Genomic DNA, 25,524 nt, shown 5'->3' on the forward strand with positions numbered 1-25,524 from the left:
TTGGAAGGACCAACGTCGACGAGTTGGCCGATCCGTCCTCGATGCCGACTAGGTCTTCGCCAGAGTTTAGGATGCTGCCACCGTTTGGAGATCCCGGAGGCGAGGGGGTGGGCGTTGGTGTCGACGGCGAAGGCGGTGGGGGCGAAGGCGACGGCGGTGGTGGCTGGTGTGGCGCAGGCGGCAGCAGTGAGGGAGGCGACGGGGGCGGCGACGGCGGCGGGGTTGACGGCGTTACCCACTCGCAGCAATCGCCAAAGGCATTCGAAGTACACTGCTCGTGAGTGTAGCTACTGCAGCCAGAATCCCCGTTGTACCAGTTTTCATCGCAGGGAGCCCCGTCGAGAAATTGGCAGGATCCTGGCGGCGAGGTGGACGGCGGCGGCGGCGAGGGCGGTGGCGGCGGCTAGGAGGAGGGTGGTGCGCGTGAGGGCTACGGCGGTGGGGGCGACGGCGACGGCGGTGGGGGCGACGGACAGTGTGGCGGTGGGTGCTAGGCCGACTGCGGTGGGGACGGGGGCGACGGCGGTGGGTGCGACGGCGACGGCGGTGGGGGCGACGGCAAGGGCGGTGGGGGCGAGGGCGACGGCGGTGGGGGCGAGGGCGACGGCGGTGGGGGCGACGGCGACGGCGGTGGGGGCGACGGCGACGGCGGTGGGGGCAAGGGCGAGGGTGGTGGGGGCGTGGGTGACGGCAGCAATGGCAGCGCCGTACAAGCTTCAACGATCTCGATCTCGGAGAGGTGAGTCGTACAGTCCCCTGGATGCGGTCTTTGGTGGGTTGTACAGCCATCAAAGAGGAATCGCCAATTCTTGGCGTACTTCAAGTCCGCCAACGTGAGTGAGACAATGCCAGACTGGAGAGAGTCGATGCTGTAACTGGTGACCCAACGAGAACCATCATGATACTGTATCTTCAGGTGCTGAATATCATAGCCGTCGAAGCAGGTGCCAGTGGCGTACGACTGTCCACTGTGGATGCAATGGATTTTGATGCGCTTGATGGCTGTGCCGACACCAAAGTTCACCTCCATGCCTCCAGGCTTGCCGGTCTCAGCGCGATACGTCGCGCCGTCAGTGCCCCACACACCAAAAACTCCATCGAACATATCATCGCAGTTGCGAGAGCAGGAAAGGGCGACGTAGCTGACAGGTTCCGATGCCTTGATGGAGATTTCATCTATGTCAGTAGCCGTTCCATCGAAAGAGAAGTCGCTCGGGCCAGCCGTAACTCCACATTGCAGCGGCGGCGGTGGCGAGGGCGAGGGCGGCGGGGGCGAGGGGAAGGGCGGCGGTGGCGAGGGTAAGGGCGGTGGTGGAGAGGGGGAGGGCGGCGGTGGCGAGGGCGAGGGCGCGCCAATCAGAACGTCGGACCGCATGGAAGGGTGCATGTTAAATGCCGTGATGTAAATCCTCACGTAACGCGCACTCGTCCCCTCCGCGAACAGCGCTTGCTTTGGGGTATCGTTGTCGACGTTGCCGTCAAACTGCCCCTTGTCTGACCACGAATGGCCGTCATTGCTAACCTTGACTGTAAACCTAGTTTGCCGAGGCGAGCGCGATTGATGCGCACGTTGTCCCATGGTCGGCATTCGATGCTTGGTTGCCTGGCCCGTTGTCCCACGGTCCCAGGTAGTCGGAGCGTGGGCAAGACGCCGCCGCGTCATACTTGCTCGCAAAATCCGGGTGCGTGTGGTCCGGTCCAAGGTCAACGACGTTGATGGTGACGCCCGCGCCGGTGATGCCCGAGGCCCAGACCGGCTCCACATTGATCAGGTCAAACACCCACTGGTTCGGCTCGTACAGCGGGTCCGAGATGGAATAGTACTTGCTGTCACAGCTGTCGACCCATGCGGACTCGGGGCAGAGGTCCCTGTCCCCTGGCTCTGTCGGGGTATAGGGTTGCCAGGCGCAAAGCGCCGCCCCTGGGCACCACACCTTCCCACGGTCGATGCACCCGGAGCACGTGGAAGAGTATACGAGGGAAGGGCAGTCATTCCCGTCGAAGAGGCATGCAGCCGTGTTGCAAGCTAGGTCGCAATAGGTGTCGCCGATCCACGAGGAAGGGCAAGCCTTCGGACACGATGGCGGCCGACTGTCCGTGCACTGAATATCGGGGCCTTTGCAGTAGACTCCACTCGAGCCGTCTTCTTCCGGGAAGCACTTCATCGTGCCAAAGAACCCAATTAGCCCCCCTTCCATTGCGCAGCGCGGCGCCTCGAAAGGACAGATGCATGTGGAAGCTGAGGAGCGAGGGGTGACGCCGGCAAGGGCAACCGTCTTGTCGTTCCCCGCCATGGCCGTTGCGGATGTGCCAGCCGCGGAGCCGTTGTGCAGCACCCTGGCTGACGCGGCGCGCGCGGGTTGTTGGTGCACAAACAGTAGTGCAAGAGCGGTGAACATTGACCTGATGCGCGTTGTCAAGCGTCGCAAGGTGCTGCGCGACGGTGTGCAATGTGGTTCCCGCTAGGTAGCTGTGAGACGTTGCTAGAGCGGTGTGCGGACGCTGTGATGCGATGCTCGGGAGACAGCTCGGGCGGAGGGGGCGTTCTTACCCAGGAACGATAACGAAAGCAAGGTGCTGCGCGCCGCGACCGTGCAATGCTGAGGGCGGAAATAGGCGTGATACTTATCTCCTCAATTCGGGCGGCAGTGCTCGGAAAGGTCCGCAAGGACCCTTTTCAGTTTGACGAGACTCGATGGTCAACCTTCAGGGGACAGCTAGACGCGGCACACACAGACAGACTGCAGACAGGCGGAGAACAAACAAACGATGGAACGAACGCCAGCCAGCGAGCGAGGCCACACACAGGCAGGTACGTTGCACGAACGAGAAAACGAAAGAGAATTTCACAACCAAACTCCCTCGGACACACTGGGCACTGGCGCGCACTAATACGTAATAAGAGGAAAGACAGAACCGGCAGTCAGTCAATGTCCTTCTAGGCGGGGCGGGAGCAACCAGCAGAGGCCATGAAAAGACAATTCGCGTTTGGCACTGAGCCCGGGCGCGCGATTTGTCTCCTTGAACTTGATCTCCGCGCCTTCAGCGTCCTTATGGCGCTTCGCGTCCGATAAGACGAGCACTCAGCCCTGGCGCAGAGCCGCAGCTCCAATCGACATGCCGTCCGCCGCCACGTGCACCTTCTTCATGCTCGACGCCGACTTTGTGCGCTCGTTTCGTGGCACGACCCTTCCCTTCTACCAGGAGATCCGCGAGAAGCACCCGCACGTCATCGCTGAACAAACCCTCGATTACACTGTGGTTGTCAACGGCACACACTCTGAGAAGATCCTGTCAGTGTCGCATCGGTGGATGCAGCCCGATGAGCCCGACCCCGACGGCGAGCAGCTCAAGGCGATCAAAAGGTTTCTCAACTCGCCTGCTGGCAAGAAGATTGAGCTCATCTGGCTCGACAGCGCCTGCATGCCTCAGGACCACCCCAAGGGATCGCGCACCGCGGAGGACAAGGCTGACTTCAACAGGATGCTCTCCGAGGTGAACATGCTCTACCTGGGCACCACCGTCCTCATCCTCCTCGACCTATCCTACGTGTCGCGCTTCTGGACGCAGTTCGAGTCGTGGCTTGCCATGCAGTACGCAATGCCAAGCGGCCTCAAGCCGGCCATCGGGACTAAGAACGAGCGCCACCACATCGTGTGCATCCAGAACGCGGCCGAGCAGGCGGAGCTGCAGACGAAGATGCTCATCCAGAGCTGGGCCGATAAGACGCCGGACGCTGCGTTCGCCTTCCTCTCCAAGCCCGACGTGTCTGTCACCAACCAGAGCGACAAGGAGGCCCAGCTGCCAAAGATCAAGGAGCTCGACGCGACGGTGCAAGATGCGTTCAAGGCGATCTCAGACAGGCTCAACAGCGAGCTCGCCTTGAGCCAGGGGGCTGAGGCTGCCTCCGCGCTCGAGGCAAAGAGGAGACACGAGACGGCGGTCTCGCTTGGCGTCATGCCAGCAAGGATGGATTGGGAGAAGGAGAGCGCGGCCGCCGAGCTCAAGGCGGCAATGCCGGGACGGTTTGGCGCCATCAATGTCGCAAAGCTCAAATGCGCCGTCGAACGGGCGCGGGCGACGGGCGTCGATGCAGCGGACGTCGTCGCTGCCGAGCGCGAGCTGTCCGAGTACCACACTGCGTGCCTAAAGGCAGCACAAGCGAAGGAGAGCGCGGCAGCCGAGCTCAAGGCGGCAATGCCGGGATGGTTTGGCGCCGTCGATGTCCCAAAGCTCAAATCCGCCGTCGAACGGGCGCGGGCGACGGGCGTGGATGCAGCGGACGTCGACGCTGCCGAGCGCGAGCTGTCAAAGGCAACGGCGGCCGAGGACGCAGCAGCACAAAAGGCGGTGATAGATAGCGCCGCCTCAGCTCTCAAGGCGCAAATGCCGGGGTGGTTTAGCTCTGCCATCGATGTTGAGAAGCTCGCTTCAGCCATCGAACGCGCGAAGGCAACGGGAGTTGATGCGGCGACCATCCGGGCGGCCGAGGTCGAGCTGCAGAAGGAGTATGACAGATATCCGTGGGGTCGCACCTCGCAACGGACCCGGTGCGCTTCCTGTGGGCATGTGGGCCTCACCAATGCGTTGCCCGAGTTTGCTGAGGCAGCCGCCTTCACTGCCACTGTCGGGTGCTGCCTTCCTCTCCTCGTTCCAGGCTGCTTAGACAACGCCAAAGATGTCGTGCACTTCTGCTCCAACTGCGGGAACGGGCTCGGCCGGAACCCGGGCGCAAGTCAATGCCTTTGCGAGCTACTGCCTGTGCTACTCGACCAGTAGGCTTGATCGACCAGTAGGCGGGACCGCTAGTGTCTGCGTCGAGGGTGTGTCTGCGGTGTGCGCAGGGAAACCTCCGGGGCATGCTCCGGGGGATGACCGGTGTCGCTCTCCGCTCGAACCTCGATCATCGATTCTCCGCGCAAAAACACACCCTCTGAGCGCTCTATGACCCAGCATAACACACGGGTGCTTTGCGCAAAGGTCGAGGTTTGCGCATGTACCTGTTTCAAAACCTGTACTCCGCGGGCGACAGGTCGTCCCAAAGGTCGACACACAACGATCAGCTCACACGACGCCGCAGGCGCAGCAGCCCCGCGCTCAACATGGCACACGTGACAAACTGTCACTCTACAAGCGGCGCAAAGTCGCCCTCGAACTCCTCGAGGTCGCGCTGGCGCGCCGCGCCGTCCGGGCCGTAAGAGCCGAGCCTGGTCTGGGCCCGCTCTAGCCAGCCGTAGAGGAGGGGGCGGCAGCGCTTGTAGGCCAGAGCCCCGTCCACCGCCTCGTACCAGCGCTGCAGGTCGCGCATGCTTGCGGGGGGGAGGCGGAGGACGGTGGTGGCGGGAGAGAAGGCATGGGGGCTGATGGTGGCAGTGTCTGGCACGGTGACGCGGGTCAGGGAGGAGCAGCGGGCGAAGGCGTAGCCGCCGATGGAGGTGAGGCCGACGGGGAAGGCGACGGAGGAGAGGGAGGAGCAGCTGTGGAAGGTGCCCTCGCCGATGGAGGTGAGGCCGACGGGGAGGGTGACGGAGCCGAGGGAGGAGCAGCCGTAGAAGGCGTAGCCGCCGATGGAGGAAAGGCCGGCGGGGAGGGTGACGGAGGAGAGGGCGGAGCAGCTGGCGAAGGCGTGGCTGCCGATGGAGGTGAGGTTGGCGGGGAGGGAGACGGAGCCGAGGGAGGAGCAGCCGCAGAAGGCGTTCATGCCGATCGAGGTGAGGGTGGCGGGGAGGATGACGCGGGCGAGGGCGGAGCAGCCGTCGAAGGCGTTGTGGCCGATGGAGGTGAGGCCGACGGGGAGGGTGACGGAGGAGAGGGAAGAGCAGCGCCAGAAGGCGCGCTTGCCGATGGAGGTGAGGCTGGCGGGGAAGGCGGCGGTGGTGAGGGCGGAGCAGCAGTAGAAGGCTTGCTCGTCGATGGAGGTGAGGCCGGCAGGGAGGTCGATGGAGGAGAGCGAAGAGCAGCCCTCGAAGGCGCCCACGCCGATGGAGACAAGGCTGCGCGGGAAGGCGACCGAGACGAGAGAGATGCGGCCGTGGAACGCCCGGTCCGGCAGGTGCGTCATGCCTTCGGGCAGCACCGCGTGCCCGTCGGCGATGACGACCTGCCAGCCGCCCACGTCCAAAGTCTTCGTGCCTCGACGCCTTCGGCGCCGCCGAGCGGCACCGCTGGAGGCCCAGTGGGAGGCCGGCATCATGCGGTGGGTGCGGATTTTCGTTTTCTGAATTCTTTTTCTCTTCGCTTCGTAGATGAGATTTTTGAAAGCCAAGAAATCTCTTATGGAATAGACCTATTGGAAGAAAATGGCAGGATTTCTCCCTTTCGACTCCCTTCGATGGCGCCGCGCTCGCGCTGCTGCTCGCGCTCCTGCGACCGGCACGCCTGGCGCGTCCGTCCCTGCCGAGTACCGCTCCCAGAAGCTCCCCTGACCCTGCACGCGGCGCTTCGTGTGGCGCTGCGCTGTAGCGACGCGACCGGGCTCGCGGCCGCCCTCGAGGTGGTCAGCCAGCACTGGGAGCGGGAGGGTGGGTTCACGCTTACGCCCGAGGCTGCGTCGCGCAGCGGCGGGCTCTGGCTTCTGAGCCCGGCTGACATTGCCGCAAGGCGGCGTCACTCGCAGCGCGGCGGAAACAGCGAATCATACGACGCTCCGCCATACGCGTTTGAGGTTTCGCCGCACGACGGCGGCGGCGCGGTTGCCGACGAGAAGGCTGGCGGTGGAGCCGGCACCGCGGCCGTCGCGACGGAGGGCTGGCGCGCCGCGGGTCAGAGCGGGCGGGTGACGGGCCAGCTCAGCCGCGTGCGCTGGCCCGAGGGCGGAGATGGGGTGCCTGCTGCCGCCGCACGACTGCTTGCTGCTCGGACGTGCTTCGTCCTGGAGGGAGCGAGGCTGTGGCCCGCCGCACAGGACAAGTGGGGCGAGCCCGCCTACCTCGCCGAAGGCCTCGGCGAGGCGAGCCGCGTCTCGCAGCTCGTCTCTCTCCCTCTCTCCCTCTCTCCCTCTGTCACCACCCGCTCTGCTCCTCGACTCTGTCACCACCCGCTCTGCACCTCAGCAACGCGGCACCCTGCACCTCCGCGCCACCTCCCTCTCCACCCGTCTCCAGGTGAGCTGCCACGTGCTGTCTGCGCCCGCGCAGACCAAGGAGTTTGCCTACTTCTTGCCCGGCCGCAAGTTTGCGACGCTGGCGCAGGCGACAGGCAGCTGATTGCAGCCCGGCTGCACCTCAGCCGCATCTCTCCTTACATCTCTCGTCTCTGCTGCGGCTGCACCTCGGTCGCACCTCGGTCGCACCTCGGCTGCACCTCGGCTGCACCTCGGCTGCACCTCGGCCGCACCTCGGCCGCACCTCGGCCGCACTTCGGCCGCACTTCGGCCGCACCTCGGCCGCACCTCGGCCGCACCTCGGCTGCACCTCGGCCGCACCTCGGCCGCACCTCGGCCGCACCTTGGCCGCACCTCGGCTGCACCTTGGCTGCACCTCAGCTGCACCTTCTCGCAGGCGACCGCCGCCGGCTCAGACCGTGTCCTCGCCGACTACCGCTTCGAGAGGCCAGACGTCGCCCAACTCAACCTCCCCTTCGCCGCCTTCCTCGACCCCGCGCACGCCGCCGCGGGCCGCTGCCTCTACCTGCAGCACCCCCTCCTGCGCCCCGCCGGGGCGGGAGCTGCAGAGGCGGCGCCGCACTCTCCGCCGCCGCCGCCGACGGCACACCGGCACGGCTACGGCGCGCCTCGTACCACACCTCCAGAGTACCGAACCCAGTGTGGGTTCAGTCCCGTGGGTGGTGCGGTAGGCGTGCCGACCCTCGCGCCGACGCCGCGGCTCGGCGCCGCCATGGCTGCCGACCTCTCCTCGCTGCGGCTCGCGCGGCTACGCGCGCTCGAGGCTGCCGCGAGGGTCGGGGCGTGGACGGTCTGCCAGCTGTTCGTCGGCAGCGCGGCGACGGGCGGCGCGCGCACACGGCTCCACTCCCTAGAAGCGGAGCACGTGTTCTTTGTCTCCCTCCTAGCGCCCGAGAGGACACGCACTCAGCGGGGGTCACCGTACTCGTACCCCCCTCGTCCTCACGCGGTGCTCTGAAGACTCTCCACAACACCGCCTCCCCGCCCTCATGCCGGCGCCCTCGCCACGCAGGCTCCACTTTGACCAGTACGACAACTTTTACCTGCAGCTCGCGGGTACAAAGACCTTCCGCCTCTTCGACCCCAGCCAGAGCGGCAGGCTGGCGCCCTACCCGGTCCACCACCGCATGGACCGCTCGGCGCAGGCGAAGCTAGATCTCCCCACATCTCACCCACATCTCACCCAACATCTACATCTACATCTCACCGCACGGACCGCTCGGCGCAGGCGAGGCTATATCTCCCCACATCTCACCCACATCTCACCGCACGGACCGCCCAGCGCAGGCGCTTCCGCCGCGCTGCGACGACGCGCGCGGCGTCGAGGTGACGCTGCAGCCGGGCGACCTCCTGTACCCTACCTCCAGAGTACCGAACCCAGTGTGGGTGGTGTGGCAGGTGACGCTGCAGCCGGGCGACCTCCTGTTCCTGCCGGCGTACTGGTGGCACGAGGTGAGAGATACAGCCGAGATGTAGCCGAGATACAGCCGAGATATAGCCGTGCTGCCGGCGTACTGGTGGCATTAGGTGTCGCCCGAGATCACTCGAGATCGCCCGAGATCACCCGAGATCGCCCGAGATCACTCGAGATCACCCGCCGGCGTACTGGTCGCACGAGGTGACGACCGGTCCCGTCCCCGCCGGCGCGCTCGCTGTCTCGCTCAACTTTTGGTGAGACCACCCGAGATGACCTGAGATGACCCGAGATGACCCGAGATGGCCAGAGATCACTCGAGATCACTCGAGATCACTCGAGATCACTCGAGATCGCTCGCCGTCTTGCTCAACCTTTTGGTCCCGCGCCGTCGCTCACGCCGCCACGGCGCGCGCGAAGTGATCGCTTCAGTCAGTCAGCCGGCCGCTGTAGGGTGCTTCCACCACCCCCGCGAAGCCACTCTCCCTCCTGTGCCTGACCTGCCCGGCGCGCCGTGGCAGGTACTCGGCCATGCAGCAGATCCTCTCCCCCGAGTGGCCGCTCGGTCCGCCCCTGCGCGTCGAGCTCGCGCGCCAGCTCGAGTACCTCGTCGCAGACAGCTTTGGCGACGCCGGCCGCGCGGTGCCCGCATTCTTCCGCGGGCTGCGCGCGCAGGTGGCCGCCTGAGGGAGGGTGTAGAGCTCTACCTCTGCACTCAGCATCTGCATCGCTTCGTCACGCGCCGGATGTAGAGCTCTCCAGCTCTCCAGCTCTCCAGCTCTCTCCAGCACTACAGCTCTCCAGCGCTCTACATCGCTCTCCAGCTCTACAGCGCTCTACAGCGCTCTACAGCGCTCTACAGCTCTACACCCCCCCTCAGGTGGACGCGGCGGCGGCCGGCCTGCCCGCAGGCGAGGAGGAGGGGAGCGCCGCGTGGCCGAAGATGGAGGCGAGCTGCGCACTCACACCGCCCACTCCCCCCCTCAAGCACACACACACACACACACACACACACACACACACACACACACACACACACACACACACACACACACACACACACACACACACACACACACACACACACACACACACACACACACACACACACACACACACACACACACACACACACACACACACACACACACACTCACTCACTCACTCACTCACACTCACACCGCTCACCCACACACCGGGCCTTGCGCTTCTAATGCCGTGGGGGCTCCTGTCGTCTAGACGTGGAGTCGCGAGGGCCAGCCTGGCCCTTGCCCCACCACCTCGTGTGTGTGGAGAAGCCCAGCTGGCAGAAGCATGCCTTACCCTACCTTACCCTGCCACCGAACCCTACCTTACCTTAGGCGAGCCGCCCTCGCGGTGTGGCTCCGGAGAAGTGGCGCGGCCTCTTCGAGTACGTGGTCTGGCGGCTACTCCTGCTGCTCGAGCCGGGCCACGCCGGCTGCTTCCTGGCCGACTTGTGCGACCCCCGCCGCTTTGACGGCTTGCCGCTGCAGGCGGTGACGGCGGCGGGGCGAGGCCGGATGTTTGGCGACGGGCGCGCGGTGCCGACCACGCCGTACAACTCGAACACCACCACCCGCAAGGTGCCCGACGCCACCGAGGTGGCGTAGGGCGGAGCTAGGGGTGGCGGGCACGTCCCTGCCGCCTTGTGCATTTGTTAGGATAGCGCGCGATTTGCCGTCGCGTGGCCCTCTTGCGAGCACAGCACGGCGCCAAAATCGCTTTCTTTTTCCAACACGATGGGTGCCCGGCTTGACGCCTTCAGCGCCGCCGCCGAGCGACGCCGCGCCGCTGCCCGGCTCCGAGATTTTGGACGTGGGTCGCTGGCAGGTCGTCATCGCCGACGGGCACGCGGTGCTGCCCGAAGGCATGACGCACCTGCCGGACCGGGCGTTCCTCGGCCGCGCCTCTCTCGTCTCGGTCGCCTTCCCGCGCAGCCTTGCCTCGATCGGCAGCAGCGCCTTCGAGGGCTGCTCTTCGCTCTCCTCCATCGACCTCCCTGCCGGCCTCACCGCCATCAACAACCACGCCTTCCGCCGCTGCTCCGCCCTCCCCACCGTCACCTTCCCCGCCGGCCTCGTCTCCATCGGCAGCTACGCCTTCCAAGATTGCTCCGCCCTCGCCGCCATCGACCTCCCCGCCAGCCTCACCTCCATGGGCGAGCAAGCCTTCGCCCGCTGCCCCTCCCTCGCCTCCATCGCGCTGCCGCTGCCCGATGGCCTCTCGATTGGCAACAGAGCCTTCTACGACTGCCCCCTCGACGACGAAGCGAAGGCAGCAGTGCGGGCCATCAACGTTTGGGCGGTACGGCTTCCAATCGACGCGCAGGGGCACACCACCGTGCCGGAGGGCGTCACCTCCATCACAAGCAGCGCCTTCTCCGACTGCTCCTCCCTCGTCTCCGTCACCCTCCCCGCCAGCCTTCCCTCCATCGGCATCTACGCCTTCCACGGCTGCTCCGCCCTCACCTCCGTCACCCTCCCCGCCACCCTCACCTCCATCGACCACGAAGCTTTCGCCAACTGCTCCGCCCTCTCCTCCATCGACCTCCCTGCCAGCCTCACCTCCATCGGCGAGGGCACCTTCCACAGCTGCTCCTCCCTCGCCCGTGTCACCTTCCCTGCCAGCCTCACCTCCATCGACAACTACGCCTTCTACGGCTGCTCCTCCCTCGGCTCCGTCTCCCTCCCCGCCAACCTCACCTCCATCGAAGGCTGCGCCTTCTACGGCTGCTCCTCCCTCGTCTCCGCCGCCTTCCCCGCCAGCCTCACCTCCATCGGCAGCCACGCCTTCGCCCGCTGCTCCTCCCTGACCCGCGTCACCGTGCCAGACACTGCCACGATCGGCGCCCACGCCTTCCTGCCCGCCACCACCGTCCTCCGCCTCTCGCCCGCAAGCATGCGCGACCTGCAGCGCTGGTACGAGGCGGTGGACGGGGCTCTGGCCTACAAGCGCTGCCGCCCCCTCCTCTACGGCTGGCTAGAGCGGGCCCAGACCAGGCTCGGCTCTTACGGCCCGGACGGCGCGGCGCGCCAGCGCGACCGCGAGGAGTTCGAGGGCGACTTTGCGCACCTCGCGCTCCATGCAGACTGACCCAGGCGTGTGAGCGGTGACGATTGACATCGCTGTGATTTGCTGTAGACTCTCAACGAAAGAATATGCAGACTGTCTCGTCTCAGAGACACTCAGACTGATATACTATATACAGATAGCATATTTACTTTTTCTCAGAAGACAGAACAACCGCGGTGTGCTGAGCACACAGACCTGCTTCAAAAGCTAAGGGAGAGGGCAGTCTGGTTGGACGAGGAACCAGGGAGGAGCGCTCGCGGCACCGCGCTCGGTGCGCCGCCGCATCTTTTTCCTTTTCCGTTTTCCTCTTGCCCCACCACCTGTGTGTGTGGAGAAGTTTACGGGGTTCGTGTTCCACATATGGTCCCTCGGGAGCTCGGGTCCCTGCTGCTCCCGAGGACTTCGCTGTACAGATAGCATTTTACATGCACACGAGGGGTGCGCGTGTGTGCGTGTGCGTTTTTCGTTTCGTATTCTTTAAAATTCTTTAGTTTACGGAATTTATGCGCTCCCTCCTCGGCTGCTCCTGTTACAAAGAACCCTCTGCACAAACGACAATGACCGACGAACACAACCTTTTCAGGAACACCATTTTGCGGTCCTGAGCGGCCGCCTCGGAGCAGAAGCTTCCCTGCCTCCTTAGCCATGTTGCGGTGCCCTCGCGCCATCTGGTCCACGCACTGCTCGCAAGTAAAGCGTCTTCACAGGTCGGCAGATACGCCTCACCTTCAAAAGGGTGCGCTGCCTACCCCAGGCGCAAAAGGTGGCCAAGGAGGGGGCGCGCGAGGCGGCCACCGCGGCGGGCGACGAGCGCGGGCCGCCGAGCAAGGCGGCCCTCGAGACGAGCGTGTATACTTGCGCCGCCTCGAGGCGAAGCCGGAGGTGTACGCCGGGATGGAGCAGCTGACAGAGACGTACTTCGAGTGCATCGGCCACGACAGCGCGGAGGACTAGGACATTCACTATATTTATTACATTCAACCCACATAAAAGAAAGAAAGAAAGAAAGCAGACAACCCAAACGAGGGATGGGGGAGAACCCACATGTCCGATGAGCGACCCACGTAAAATTCTTTTTCTCGCGATGTCCAACCCGCCGCGCCGCTCGCGCCGCCGCGCCGCCCCCGCCTCCACCGCCGCTTCCTCGCCAATCACGCCGACGCCCATCCGCCTCCTCGAGCTCCCCACGGAGCTCCTCGCGCGCGCCCTCTCTCGCTGCAACAGCCCCGCCGACATCGCTCGCGTCGCAGCCGTCTCGCTGCTCTTCCACGCCTCGCTCGCGGTGGAGGCCATCCGCTTGTGGGCGCAAGAGCGCGGCTTCGAGCTGCCTGCGCAGCCAGAGGGCGAGGGCTGCGCCGTGCGGTGGCTGTGCTTTTCGGCGTTGCTTTGCGAGTCCAACCCGCCGGAGAGGGTGGCGGCAGGCCTTCAGCACAGCCTCTTCATCGACGGCGAGGGGCGGCTCTCGTCGTGCGGGTCAGCGGCAACGGAGGACGAGGAGGGCGAGGAGGACGAGGAGGAGGAGTTTCCCGGCCTTCTCGGCCACGGCGAGGGCGTGACGCAGCTCAACACGCCGACCCGCCTCCCTTCCTCGCTGGGCGACGAGCGCGCCGTGAGCGTGTCGGTTGGAGCCGCGCACAGCCTCGCCATCACCGCCGACGGCGCCGTCTGGAGCTGGGGCGAAGGAGCCTGGGGCAAGCTGGGCCACGGCGACCTGCAGGACCAGCTGCTGCCAAAGAAGATCGATGCCTTTGCTGGCCAGCGCGTCGTTGCTGTGTCCGCGGGATGCGACCACAACCTCGCCCTCACCGCCGACGGAGCTGTCTGGAGCTGGGGCTTTGGAGGCTTCGGCCGGTTGGGCCACGGCGACCAGCAGCACCAGCTGCTGCCCAAGAAGGTCGAGGCCTTTGCTGGGCAGCGCGTCGTCGCTGTCTCGGCTGGAGGCAACTACAGCCTCGCCCTCACTGCCGACGGAGCTGTCTGGAGCTGGGGCGAGGGAGGCTTCTTTGGCCCGTTGGGCCACGGCAATCAGCAGCACCAGCGGCAGCCAAAGAAGGTCGAGGCCTTGGCTGGCCAGCGCGTCATCGCTGTGTCGGCTGGGTGGATGCACAGCCTCGCCATCACCGCCGACGGCGCTGTGTGGAGCTGGGGCGGTGGAGAGCAAGGTCGGCTAGGCCACGGCGACCAGCAGCAGCAGCTGCTTCCCAAGAAGGTCGAGGCCTTGGCTGGGCGGCGCGTCGTCGCTGTGTCGGTTGGATACGGCCAAAGCCTCGCCCTCACCGCCGACGGCAGCGTCTGGAGCTGGGGCGATGGAGGCTTTGGCAAGCTGGGCCACGGCGACGAGCAGCGCCAGCTGCTGCCCAAGAAGGTCGAGGCCTTGGCTGGGCAGCGCGTCGTCGCTGTCTCGGGTGGAACCGTGGACAGCCTCGCCCTCACCGCCGGTGCCGTCTTTACCTGGGGTAAAGGCGAGCGTGGCATCCTAGGCCACGGAGAGGACCTGTCGAACCAGCTGCTGCCCAAGAAGATCGAGGGGTGGGCGCCGGGGCAGTGAGCAGGAGGGTGTGGGTGCGAGGGGCCCCTTACCCGCCTGAGGCTGAGCGAAGTACTGTTTCGGTCGTGGTGGATGGGCCCACATATTGGCGACATGCACATGTACATGTACATGTGTGCATGTAGCGGCACTCTTTGAACGGGAGACGAAAGACGTGCCGAAGAAGGGGAGAAGTCTCTAACGAGAGTCCGCGACACTCAGTATAACTGTGTACCAAGGTATAAGATTACGTAAGCTGGCGCTCATGGGTCAACGCACAACGGCCTCGAGGCGAGAGTACTGCTTAGTAATGTGTGTTACGGCAAGCTAGGGGACGCGCGACTACAAGTTTGAGGCTACGCGCGCGATTTTGGCCTTCAATCCTTTTCATGTTTCGCTTTCGCTCGAAGTTTCGAATTGTTCGCCCATGCCGTCGGTGCCGAGCAAGAAGTCCTCCTTGTCACGCACGGCCTCATAAATGACCCTCTCGCCCTTGTCCTCGATGGGGTTGCCCTCGATGCGGAGCTGTGCAGGCAGCACAGACACGCGCTCAGAGGCATGCACAGCGAGGGGCAAGCAGGCGGCACGCACCTTCGTCATCGATCGGTTGCTGCGGAGGTAGGCTGCAATCGCCTCGGCAGCCGCCGGGCCGAGCTGGTTCTTCCAAAGGCGCATTTCTTCGATGTGCGCGTCCGTGGCGATGTTCGAGAAGAGCGCTGCGCCAGCCTCGTCCGTCAGGCCGACCTCAGGGAGGTCACAGTATCTGAGGCGACGGCAGAGGCTGAGGCACCGGCCGAGCTGCTGCATGTCCCGCACCGTCGGTTTCGTCATCCGTTGGAAGTTGAGCTCCTTGACACTGCTCAGCTGCCCCTCGCTCATCTTGCGGTACAACGCCTTGACCGCTCCCTTGTCCGCGCCGTTGGTGAACTGTTTCTTCTCAATCAGCTCGTCGAAGCCGTCGGGGTCGAGCGGCCACCGTCTCCTCGTCGGCTCGGCGGCTCGGCAGCTCGTCTCGACCTCGTCCTCCTCGTCACTGACCTCGTCACTATCATTGTTGGCTCGAGACTCCTCGTCACAGGTCTCGAGGTCCTTCAGCCCGTCAGTTTCGAGAGCCTCGCCGCTGCTAGCACCGAGATCGAGGACGAGCGACCACGTCATAATCATAGAGTAGGCCTTCTTGATCTGCTCGGCGGAGCAGCGCTCGTATGTGGTCCAGCCCGACTCGTCGTAGCCCGCCTTGCGCTGCGTGCCCTCTGGCAGTTGCGTGAGCATGTAACACCACCGTACCCTGGTGGGCGTACCACAGGTCCATCGTGTTGTGCAGCGCGTAGCGGAAGGCCGCATTCTCCTCCTCGCTGCGGCTCGCCTCGTAAGCCGCTCCGCCGTAGAACCTGCGCTTCGCCTGCAGGTCCACGACGAAGGCCTCCCGCTCCGGCCCCTCGGGCTTGGCCTCAGGCGTCTCGGTCGGGTCGAAGAGCGCGGGGTCCCTCTGGTGGAGGCAGCCCCAGTCCCAGAAGACGCCCATCTCGGTGAAGCCCGGGACGTTGGTATTGAAGTCGTGGCTAACCATCTCCTCAGCATACTTGGGCATCTCGCGCTCGAGGGTGGCCGCCACCGTGGCGAGCTGCTTGCCGCGCGGGTCGGGGTGCGCCGCCGTGTCCCAGCAGAAGGAGATGGAGATGATGGGCAGCCTGCCTTCGAAGTTGCCTTTGTCATATAACCTCTTGAGCTCCTCGACGCTGATGAAGGCCTCTTCCTATCTCCCTTCGCAAAAAAGAAAGAAAGAAAACAGACAACCCAAGGGAGGGATGGGAGGACGGAACGCCGCCACCACACAGGGATTTTAAGGAGAGGTGTGTGGTGCGCTAGCCGTCGCCCACCCTAGGGAGTCTCCCTTCGCAATAAATAAATAAATAGAGCAGTCATCTCCAGGGAGAGATGGGCGACGCACACGAACACAGAGGGACAGTGCGCACCCCGCCCCGCTCGCAGGGCGTGCATCACACAGGTGGACTGTGTGACTCCTCGGGTTTCTGGGACTCAGAGCAAAAGAAAGAATTTTGAAAAGAAAGAAAGAAAACACACAACCCAAGGGAGGGATGGGAGAACGGCACGCCGCCTGTCGAGCTCCGAGATCCCGCTCAAATCCCGCTGGTCCTCGATGTCGCCGGGGAGCGCCGCCGAGGAGCTCCAGCGTCGCCGGGTCCACTTCCGAACCAGGCCAACGCCGCGTCGACTTCCGTTGACGTTGCTAGGCTCCATCCAGATAATGCGCAAAAGCGGCCCGAGGGCATGTCACAATACGCCGTGGAAGTCGATCGCGATGGCCGGTGGGCTCGCTTATTGATTAGATTTCTTCTTTCTTGGGTTCTGCGGATGTATGTGGCTAGTGCACCTTGTCGTGCCTGTGTGCTGCCCAACCGCGTATCAGGCAATCGTGAGAGTTCTGCGTACATCAATCCTCATTCTCCGATTGGGATGAACGCGTCGTGCCGCAAGAGAGAGGAGCGGCGACGGGGCTCTCTCCGCCCCCGCGCCCGCCCCCGCGCCCGCCCCCGCGCCCGCCCCCGCGCCGACCCATTTTTGTGCCGTTTTCCTGCCTCGCGCCATTCTAGACACCCGGCTGCAAGTGTGCAAGGACATGCTCCGCGCTCCGTGACCATGTAAATAAATCGAGATCTGTATGCATCGCATGTTTCTCTGTCTTTTATCTGTGAGACAGACAGAGGAGTGTCGTTTGAGGTATGTTCTTGGCAAATCAGGCAGGACACAGAGCTCACACAAATTCACGTTTTGGTAATATACACCTGATTGTGATGACATTAAATGAGGAAGCCACACTCTCTATACGGTTTACAAATCGCCCCCGTGTAGGGAACTCTTTTTGCTTTCACCACGGGAGCCGAACGAAAGAAACCGAGTCCTAGCGAATGTAGGACCAGCTGATAGCGAGTAGGGCCAAACGACGTCTCAAGCCGATCAATGGCTTTTCACCACCTCGAATCGGCCTGCCGCCACGAGGGCTTCGACTTCCGCTCCCGCGAATGCCAAGGCCCGGGCGAACTCACCTCGACTGCGCTGTGGATTGTGTTCTTCGAGATGGCTGTCATGGCTGTCTCGCTCTTCCTCCCATACTTCAACGCGATGTGGGTGGAACGCGACCCGTCCAGCATCTCGAGCTTCCTCGGCCTGCCGTTCGGCTTGCCTCTCATCGTCACCAGGTCGGGGGCGATGCAGATTTTTCTCATCCTGATCTTTGCGATCAACGTGCGCTCTGCCTGGCGCCCTGCCCTCGCGTAGCCTCTCAATCCCGCCCTATGCATCCCGTGCCCAGTGCCCAATGATCGTCGCGATGTTCTCCGACCAGCCGTGTGAGACCGGGCTGGGTGGCTGCTTCACCATCTCGTGCGTCTGCGCGAACTACATTTGGCAAGGCTACGTCTTTATGTTCTTCGTGCTCGCACTCGGCTCCTACTCCTTCTACAGGGCCCTCGCCAATCAGATGTACCCGCAATCACTCGCCGAGGTGATCGACGGCACTGTCCCAAAGAAGGTCGCATTCATGAAATCGCTCGCCCTCATTTGCGTATTCACCCCGGCCATGACCGGCATCTTTTCCTTCAACTACACCACCGACCTGAACGATCCGTACGATTTGCAGCACAACATCAACCTCGTCCTCCACGCGTTCCCGATGCTTATCGGCACCCCCCTCCTCATTGTGATTGTATTCGCCTGGTTCTTCGCGCGCCAGGTCGGCGAGAGTGGGCTCCGCGCAGGGCTCTGCCACCGCGGCGTCTGGGTCCGTGTTTTGGCCTTCCTCCTCGTGATCATCTCACTTGTGGGAATGGCGTGGAGCCTCTTCATCAATCCCCTCAACCCGCGTCGCGGCGAGGACGACATGTCCAACTTCTGCCACACTATCCGCGACGCGGATACGTGCGATCAGTGGCCCACGTCGCTCCAGCCGGTTACGGCTCCTCCGCCGATGCCACCAACTGCGCCGAGGGAGAACCACAACTTTGTTCCATTGCCCCAGTTGCCAATCGACAGGAAGGGTTTGCTCGACCCGGGCGGAAGGCTCGACATCATGTACAGCCTTGGCAACGGCAACGACGAAATGCTCGGCCTTGATCTCCAGCTGCTCAACCAATTGCTCGGGTTCAACGCCTTGCCGGGCTACACGTGCAAGTGGATTGAGACGCCGCTCACCGCGCGGCAGCTCTTCTACTCGGGCCGCGAGTGGATGGCGGAGCAGCCGACTGGCAGGTGCATCAAGCACAAGTGCGAACTCATCGCTCACTCGAAGATCATCGCCTGGGAGTACTGCTTCCTCTGGGCCATGTTTGTGTACGTCGCTGCTTTCGCAATCCCGGACGCCATCTTCCTGTCGAGGCCGCGCGGCGTGTCTCCCCGCGAGTCGACCCGCAAGACGGTCGACCTTTCGCCGTGAGCTCGTGGCAAGCCTGGCCGCGAGGCCGGGGGCGAGAACTTGGAGCTCTAGAGTGGCCGCCGAGAGATGTACATTTCGCGTTTGGACAGCTCAGGGGGTCCATAGGAAAAGCTGCCTTGTTGTCTTGATTAGTCCGTGTCGGTGTCCGTGAGTGTCCTAAAATGTCTTCATCCTGGGTCCCTCTACCTCTTTCAGTACTTCCCCGACTCTGTGTTGTTTGTGTAGTTTGATGTGTTGAGTCTTCGTGTTTCTTACTACCTCCGTTTGAAGGGCAAGCTCTCCTGCGCGCGCGTGACGTGTGGGACGCAGGTAATCGCGCGGCGGCCAAGCACAACCACAAGGCGCTCCACACAATGGTCGCTCCGCACGCCTTATCTGCTCTGTGGACTGCGCGAGCCGCGGCGCCGCGGGCGCGCGCATCGAAATGGTGTGTCGGCGGAGCGGGGCGCGTCACTTGCGTCGCGGGAAACCGAACAATCCTCCCGGCGAGAATGCGGGCGTGCCGACATTGTTTGCGGCGTTCGCCAATGGCGCGATCGCGTCGAGCACGTCTGGAGCGGGCGAGGAGAGTGCGAGCCGACCGCTGAGCGCTGCCGCCTGCGCGCGGCGCGCCGTTTCCGCCGCCCTGGTCCCGTCTGTCCCCGCCTTCGGCGTCGCCTGCCCGCCCAGCCGCATCGAGGTCCAGCCCATCGAGGCTGGTCGGAGCGGAGTGCCTATTGAGCAAAGGCCGACCGAGTCACAACAGACCCGCGGATCCCGCGGTGGCACTCGCGGGAAGAAGCGCCCGCGCCAGCAGCGTGCGCGGGGCCGCCACTCTCCTCCACCGCGAGCGCGCCAGCAACCCGCGATGTGAGCTGCTCGCGCCGGCGCGCCTCCACCTCCAGACGCTTGACCTCCGCCTTGCTCTCCTCAGCCTCCCTGCGCGCATCGGCCGCCTCCGCCTCCAGGGCTAGGCTACGCTCCTCCGCCTCCTTGACGCGCGCCTCCAGGTCGTCAAATTTGCTCGCCAACGCGTCGTGGCGCGCCTGCGCGTCGCGCGCCGCCACCTGCAGGAGCTCCTGCTCGCTCGCCATCATCTGGGCCTGCCGGTGCACCGCGTCCTCGCGCTGCTTAGCAGCAGCCTCCCGAACCGAAGCCTTGCGCTCGCGCGCGTCGAGAGCACCGCCGCGCTCGGAGGTGGCCGCCGCCGCCGCCGCCGCTGCGCTCTCCTTCTCGTCGAGCGACGTCTCCCGCGCCGTGACCGCCGCTTGTGGGGCCCAGACCAGGTGAGGAGGCCAAGGCGTGAGCGAGCGACGGGGACCGGCGGTGGCGCCGTGCGGATCGACTCGATCATTCCGGAGAGTGTGGCCAGCTGCTGTTCCGAAGCGAGGCTGGCCTTCTGTTCGATGCTGGCCAAGCGCTCGCTCACAGGCTGGATCGACTCGGACAGAAGGCGGCGCACCTGCTCGGAAACCGCACGTGAGCCCCCTCCGGTTCGTGCTCTCCGGCACCTTGGGGGAGGCGAAACGGGGTGGCGCGCCATGCCCTCGAGCGCGGCGACGTCGAGCGGGGCCCCTCCTCCCCCCCAGGACGGGATCCGGCAGCTGGTGCGGCTGCTGCGCGCGTCGCGGCGGGGCAGACGCTCAAGCCGATCGAGCGGCTGGTGACATGAGCGTGCCTCGCGGAGAGGGACGAGCAGGAGAGGGGACGAGCCTTCATCCTTCGGCACCTCCCTCCCGACCAGACGGGTCCCACGCTCGCGTCGTCGACGCTGCGCTCACCCGTGCCGCTGAGGCGTGCGGCTACGAGGGCGTGCTCGGCGACGCCATCACCGCGCGGCGGGCTCGCCTGCCTGCGCGGATGCGCGGCCTCGGCCTGCGCTCGCTCGAGGAGGTGGCGCCGGCTGCGTTCTGCGCCTGCTTTGTCGAGGCGGCCGAGAGGTTCCTCGACAGGTCGACGCCCGGCGGCGGCAGAGAGCGCGGCTTCTTCCAGATGCTCGCTCCGCTCTTCGGCCACGGCGCCTTCGAGTTGCCGTACCCGAACAGCCCTCGCCTCTCGCGCTTCCTCTCGGGCTGCACCACCAACGTCAACCCGCTCGGCGCGCAGCTGGGGCAGCTGACGCCGACGGGCGAGTCCTTCAAGAAGGCGTGGGAGGGCATGCAGCGAGAGGTCCGCGGCGAGGGCGTGGCGGGACCTCTCGATGTCCGGGCTCCCGAGGCTGGCAACGGGCGGGCCGGCAGCGCTGGGCTACAGCGGCAGCTGACGCAGCAGCGGGAGCAGGTCAAGCGCAACCAGCTCAGCCGCAGCATCCTCGGGCTGCCGCACGGCGACACGCGGCGGGAGGCGTGGCTGGCCGTCGACTCGTTCTCGTCCGCGTGGGTGAGCTCATGGCCCTCGGCTCAGAACCGGTGCGAGGCGCGCGAGTTCCGCGAGATCTTCTGCACCTACCTCGGCCGGGAGAGCCCAGCCGTGCGCGCGCTCGTGGGCAAGAGCATCGCCTGCTCCGGCCGCGGCCCTCCTCGAGTCTGCGATGCCTTTGGCGTCCAGCTGGGCTTGGCGACGCTCAACGACCGCGCCCACGGCAACTGCCACGACGACATCTTCTCACGCGTGATCGGTGATGCGCTGCACGCGGGGCTGCGCGGCAAGGAGGAACCGCGCGAGATCTTCAGCGCCGTCATCCCGCCTGTCACACTCAACGGCACCGCTGGCACGCGCGGCAAGAACGGCATCGTGCCGGATGGGCGCCTGCACTGCAAGCTGCGCGAGTCCCGCACGGCGCGCTGCACGGGCACACGAGGCCAGGCGCATCCGTCTGTCCGGTGGCGCGGCACGACAGTGCAGCGCGGGCCCGAGCAGCCGCCGGCGGAGCACCTCCTCGAGGGCAAGACCATCCACCGCGGCGGGCCTCACTACATGAGCGCTCGGGCGCGCGACGATGGCCAGGGCGGCGCTGTCGCCGACAGGGCGAACCTTGTCCAGCGCGACTACGAGGCGCGGGCGGCGGCGCTCGATGCCAAGCCGCACGTGCAGGCATGGAACAACGGCTCGAGGGACGCCGTTTCCTCCGTGCTGCGCTCGTTTGGCACCGTGCGCAGCCTCGTTGTCGGGGCCTACGCGGAGGCGTCGGACGACCTGCACCAGCTGTTCGACTGTGTGGTGGAGTCGGCATCCAAGCAGCACTGGAGGCGGATCGGCGCGCGTAGCGCGAAGGAGGCGCGGTCCTACTTCGCTACGACGCTGCGGCGGGCGTGGGGCGTGCACTTTGCGCGCGAGTTTGCGCGGCACCGCATCCGACGCGTGGTGTTCGTGGGGGCCCCGCGGCGACAGCCGGGCAGGCCTCTCGCGACGGCCGATGGAGACTGGCCATTGCTGTCGGCGGGCGAGTTTGCGGCGCACGCGCTGCGCGTAGGCGGCGCGTGGGCGGGCGGCCCGCCCGGCCGTCGGTGAGCACCGGACGCGAGGGTCGGTCGGCTCTTAACTAGCTGTATATAGTCGCGATCTGCCGGCGTGCGTATGAGCTCACTAGCTAGAGCTCACACTAGAGGCCGTCATCGCATTCGCCTTCCTGGGACCCAGCGCTGACTTCTGACTGTCGTTGCTGTCTCTCCCCCTTCTCGACTGTCTGTGCTTGTGCGTCTTGGGTCCGGAGTTGTGCGTTTATGAGGAGATGGGTGGAGATGGGACGAGATGGGAGGAGATGAGCCGCGCCTCGCGTGGGCAGTTGGCAGCGCGCTCAGGCTGGTCCGGACGGCGGTAGGAGAGGGAGTGGCTCACCATATCTCCCCATATCTCCCCATATCTCCCCATATCTCCCCATATCTCCCCATATCTCCCCATATCTCCCCATATCTCCCCATGGTAGGAGAGGGAGTGGCTCACGGCGGTGCGGACGATGCTCAACGAGTTGCGGAGTCGCGCTGCTGAGAAGGAGAGCGGCGACGGCGGCGGCGGCGGGTGGAAGCTCGCGTCTGAGGCGGCGGCGGGCGTGCGGACCGAGTGGCGGCCCGCCGACGAGGGCGCTGCCTTTTGGATCCGGTGGGCTGTGGGGTGGGGGTGGGGGGGGGGGCGGGAGCGGCTCCTCGCGTGCGGCCGCGCCTCGCCCTCAGCAGACTCCCTCTCCCCCGGTAGGCTGGGCGGCGAGCTGCGCGGCGCCTCGCTCACGCACCCGCTCCGCGTGGAGCACGAGGCCGAGGGCACGAGCCCTTGCCGCTGAGCCGTCTCGGAGCCTCCCCGCAGGCACGCGCTCAGCGTGGCGCACGAGGCCGACTTGTGGCGCAACTGGATCCCGCCCTGCTCGGCGGCGGAGGTCGTCGCTGCGCCCGAGCCGCTCGAGCGGATCACGTACTGCCAGTTCGACTTGCCGATGCTGCGGCGCGGCCTGCTGCTGCACTGGTCCCTCTCGGACCAGCTCCTCGAGCGGCAGTCGCTGCTGCTGCTCGGCGCGTCCGTGCCCGAGGGGGCGGGCGCGCGGCTGCCGGCGGCGGCGGCGGGCGTGGCGCTCGCCAAAGCCGCCGCCATCAAGGTGCTCGTGCAGACGCTCTCGCGCAGCTCGGCGCGCATCGATTGGGTGATGCAGGTCGACCTCTGTCAAGGCCTCCTCCGCGCTGCCGCAAGCCATCGTCTCCATGGTGACAAGATCGGAGGCTCCGTGCTGGCGCTGCTGCTGCGAGAGGCGCAAAAGGTGGCCAAGGAGGGGGCGTGCGAGGCGGCCACCGCGGCGGGCGACGAGCGCGGGCCGCCGAGCAAGGCGGCCCTCGAGGCGAGTGTGTACTTGCGCCGCCTCGAGGCGAAGCCGGAGGTGTACGCCGGGATGGAGCAGCTGACAGAGACGTACTTCGAGTGCATCGGCCACGACAGCGCGGAGGACTAGGACATTCACTATGTTCATTACATTCAACCCACATGTACATGTACATGTCCGATCACACGCGCGTGGGTCGTCGATTTTTTCAAGCTCTTGCTCTCTCCCCAGAGCCAGACTGCCCCCCCCCCCCCCCCCGCGCCAAATCCCTCTAGGCGACCGGGATTTCTTTTTCGTACCCGGTGTCGTGCGAGAGAGTAGGTACTTGGAGCACTTGGAGTGCAGCCAGTAGCCGCACGCCCAGGACCGGGGACTAAGAAGCGCACCCAGTTGGCCAGACGATTGGGATCGGGTTGCGGGCAAGAGAGCCCTAGCCCTGCCTGGGGGGTGCGCGGTCGCAGGGCCATAACACACGTCTCCGAGGCGGTTAGCCCCGCGTACCGGACGCTGCCTCAGAAAGAAAGAAAACGGACAAGCCAAGGGAGGGATGGGAGGACGGCACGCCGCCACCACACAGGGATTTTAAGGAGAGGAGTGTGGTACCCTAACCCTGCCCGTCACTTGGAGCACTTGGAGTGCAGTCGGCAACCGCACACCCAGGGCCGGGGAGCTGAGAAGCGCACCCAGCGGGCCGGATGATTGGCATCGGGTTGCGGGCAAGAGAGCCCTAGCCCAGGGGGTGCGCGTTCGCAGGGAAAGGGCCGTAAAGTAAACACAGTTCTCCGAGGGTTGGACCCGCGTACCGGGTTTCCCCTTAACTGCAGGACGCCCCCTCTACTCGGAGCTAGTGGACATTACACTGGACACCACGCCCAGACACAGACACTTGCTTAGTCCTCGGTCCCAGGGCTCCACCTTCGGTCCTCCCGGGGCTCCGGTTCTCCCCGATTCGCTCTCTTGCTCGCTTGCCGAGCGTCATACGACGGCCGGTGTGGTCGTTTCCCTCGTTGTTGGTGTCGCTTCCTCCGCTGCCGCCTTTCGTCTTCGCCAGCCTCTCCCAGCTCCACCGGTTCTGAGAGTGTCGACGGCCCGGCCGAGGTCTCCCCGGGCGAGAACGGTGGCATTGGGTCGCGCCCAGTTCCACCCCCGGGGGGTCGAGCCCGCTCTCCCTGGTTGACGAGTCGCGCCCGCATCCGCGGCCTCTCTATCGTCCTCGGCTCGCCCCCCCCCTCCGCCGGCTCCTCTCCGGGCTCGGGGAGGCGTGGCCCTCCCTGTCGAAGGTCGTGGTGGTCCGGTTGCCACTGCGACTGGCCTTCCCCCGGTGAGCCCGTACGTCCCGACTCCACTCTCAGAGGCCGCGTCAGCTCATCTCTCGCCTCCTCCGACAACTGACCCCAAGCCCCCCCCGGGGCCCTCCGGCCACGGCCCTCCGGCTCGCCGGTGGGCCCACTATCGTACCGCGGTAACTCCCCTCCCCCATCTCCTCCTCCCGGATACACCAGCCTCCGGCGGGGCGGTCCCGGACCCCCCAGGTCATTCCGAGCGGGTCCATACGGCGGCGGCCCCGCCGGCGGCGGGGGTGGAGGCGGTGGCAGGGGCGGCGGGTACGGTGGCGGCCCTCGCGGCCCAAACGCCTGGTGTGGAGCCGCTGGGGCGGCCCCACGACCCTGCAGCCGTTCCAGTGGCGGGGGTGGAAATGGCAGTGTGGGTGGCGGAAACGATGGCGGCACTGGCGGCCGCACCGCCTGGTGCAGAACCTCAGGGGCGGCTCCTCGACCCAGCGGTCGCTCCAGCGGCGGGGGCGGAGGTGGTGGTGGCGGGGGCGGGCCCGGTGGCGGCGCCGGCCGCCGCACCTCCTGGGGCGGGGCCTCGGGGGATGCCCCCTGCCTCTGCGGCCATTCCAGCCGTGGCTCCACGCGTCGGCCGTCCACCCCGCTCGTGGGGGGGGGCCAAGCTCTCGCCTCCCCTCGGGAAGGGGGGGGGGCAGGGCCCGGATTCGCCGACGGCCCCGCCTCTCCCCCCCCCGGCTCCGCATCGGGCCGCAGACTGCGCAGTAGTCGCGTCGCCTCCCCCCTCGCCTGGTCCTTCTCGATTCGGTCCCGCACCGCCCGGATATCAAAGGCCGAGTTGTGTTCGGACAGTGGGCCCGCCGATGCCACACGCCTCCTCACACAGCAGGCGTACGCCTTCA

General features: G+C 65.6%; 6 protein-coding genes across 6 annotated transcripts; 4 read left to right on the forward strand and 2 right to left on the reverse strand.

The window, feature by feature from the left end:
- Positions 1–5,122: 5,122 nt before the first annotated feature.
- On the reverse strand, positions 5,123–6,061 carry EMIHUDRAFT_72334 (hypothetical protein; the record flags this gene model as incomplete). The annotated part of the gene is made up of 1 exon (XM_005783840.1): positions 5,123–6,061. One exon carries the CDS (start codon positions 6,059–6,061, stop codon positions 5,123–5,125), a length of 939 nt encoding a protein of 312 aa, XP_005783897.1.
- A 1,774-nt stretch (positions 6,062–7,835) lies between these two features.
- EMIHUDRAFT_314391 (hypothetical protein) lies at positions 7,836–10,058 on the forward strand (the record flags this gene model as incomplete). The annotated part of the gene is made up of 7 exons (XM_005783841.1): positions 7,836–7,990; positions 8,136–8,238; positions 8,522–8,575; positions 8,742–8,794; positions 9,059–9,212; positions 9,418–9,470; positions 9,899–10,058. The coding sequence occupies 7 exons, from the start codon at positions 7,836–7,838 to the stop codon at positions 10,056–10,058; spliced, it is 732 nt and encodes a 243-aa protein (XP_005783898.1).
- Positions 10,059–10,712: 654 nt separating this feature from the next.
- Positions 10,713–11,651, forward strand: EMIHUDRAFT_72336 (hypothetical protein; the record flags this gene model as incomplete). Its single annotated transcript, XM_005783842.1, has 1 exon — positions 10,713–11,651. The coding sequence occupies one exon, from the start codon at positions 10,713–10,715 to the stop codon at positions 11,649–11,651; it is 939 nt and encodes a 312-aa protein (XP_005783899.1).
- Positions 11,652–14,544: 2,893 nt separating this feature from the next.
- EMIHUDRAFT_231866 (hypothetical protein) lies at positions 14,545–16,419 on the reverse strand (the record flags this gene model as incomplete). The annotated part of the gene is made up of 4 exons (XM_005783843.1): positions 14,545–14,682; positions 14,749–15,408; positions 15,440–15,913; positions 16,246–16,419. 4 exons carry the CDS (start codon positions 16,417–16,419, stop codon positions 14,545–14,547), a joined length of 1,446 nt encoding a protein of 481 aa, XP_005783900.1.
- A 701-nt stretch (positions 16,420–17,120) lies between these two features.
- On the forward strand, positions 17,121–17,562 carry EMIHUDRAFT_364988 (hypothetical protein). Its single transcript, XM_005783844.1, has one exon. The coding sequence runs from the start codon at positions 17,140–17,142 to the stop codon at positions 17,455–17,457; it is 318 nt and encodes a 105-aa protein (XP_005783901.1). The 5' UTR covers positions 17,121–17,139; the 3' UTR covers positions 17,458–17,562.
- Positions 17,563–20,257: 2,695 nt separating this feature from the next.
- Positions 20,258–23,462, forward strand: EMIHUDRAFT_231869 (hypothetical protein; the record flags this gene model as incomplete). Its single annotated transcript, XM_005783845.1, has 4 exons — positions 20,258–21,975; positions 22,829–23,039; positions 23,115–23,159; positions 23,229–23,462. 4 exons carry the CDS (start codon positions 20,258–20,260, stop codon positions 23,460–23,462), a joined length of 2,208 nt encoding a protein of 735 aa, XP_005783902.1.
- Positions 23,463–25,524: the final 2,062 nt, after the last annotated feature.

Source organism: Emiliania huxleyi, assembly GCF_000372725.1.
Source record: "Emiliania huxleyi CCMP1516 chromosome Unknown EMIHUscaffold_176, whole genome shotgun sequence".
Taxonomy (NCBI): Eukaryota; Haptophyta; order Isochrysidales; family Noelaerhabdaceae; genus Emiliania; species Emiliania huxleyi.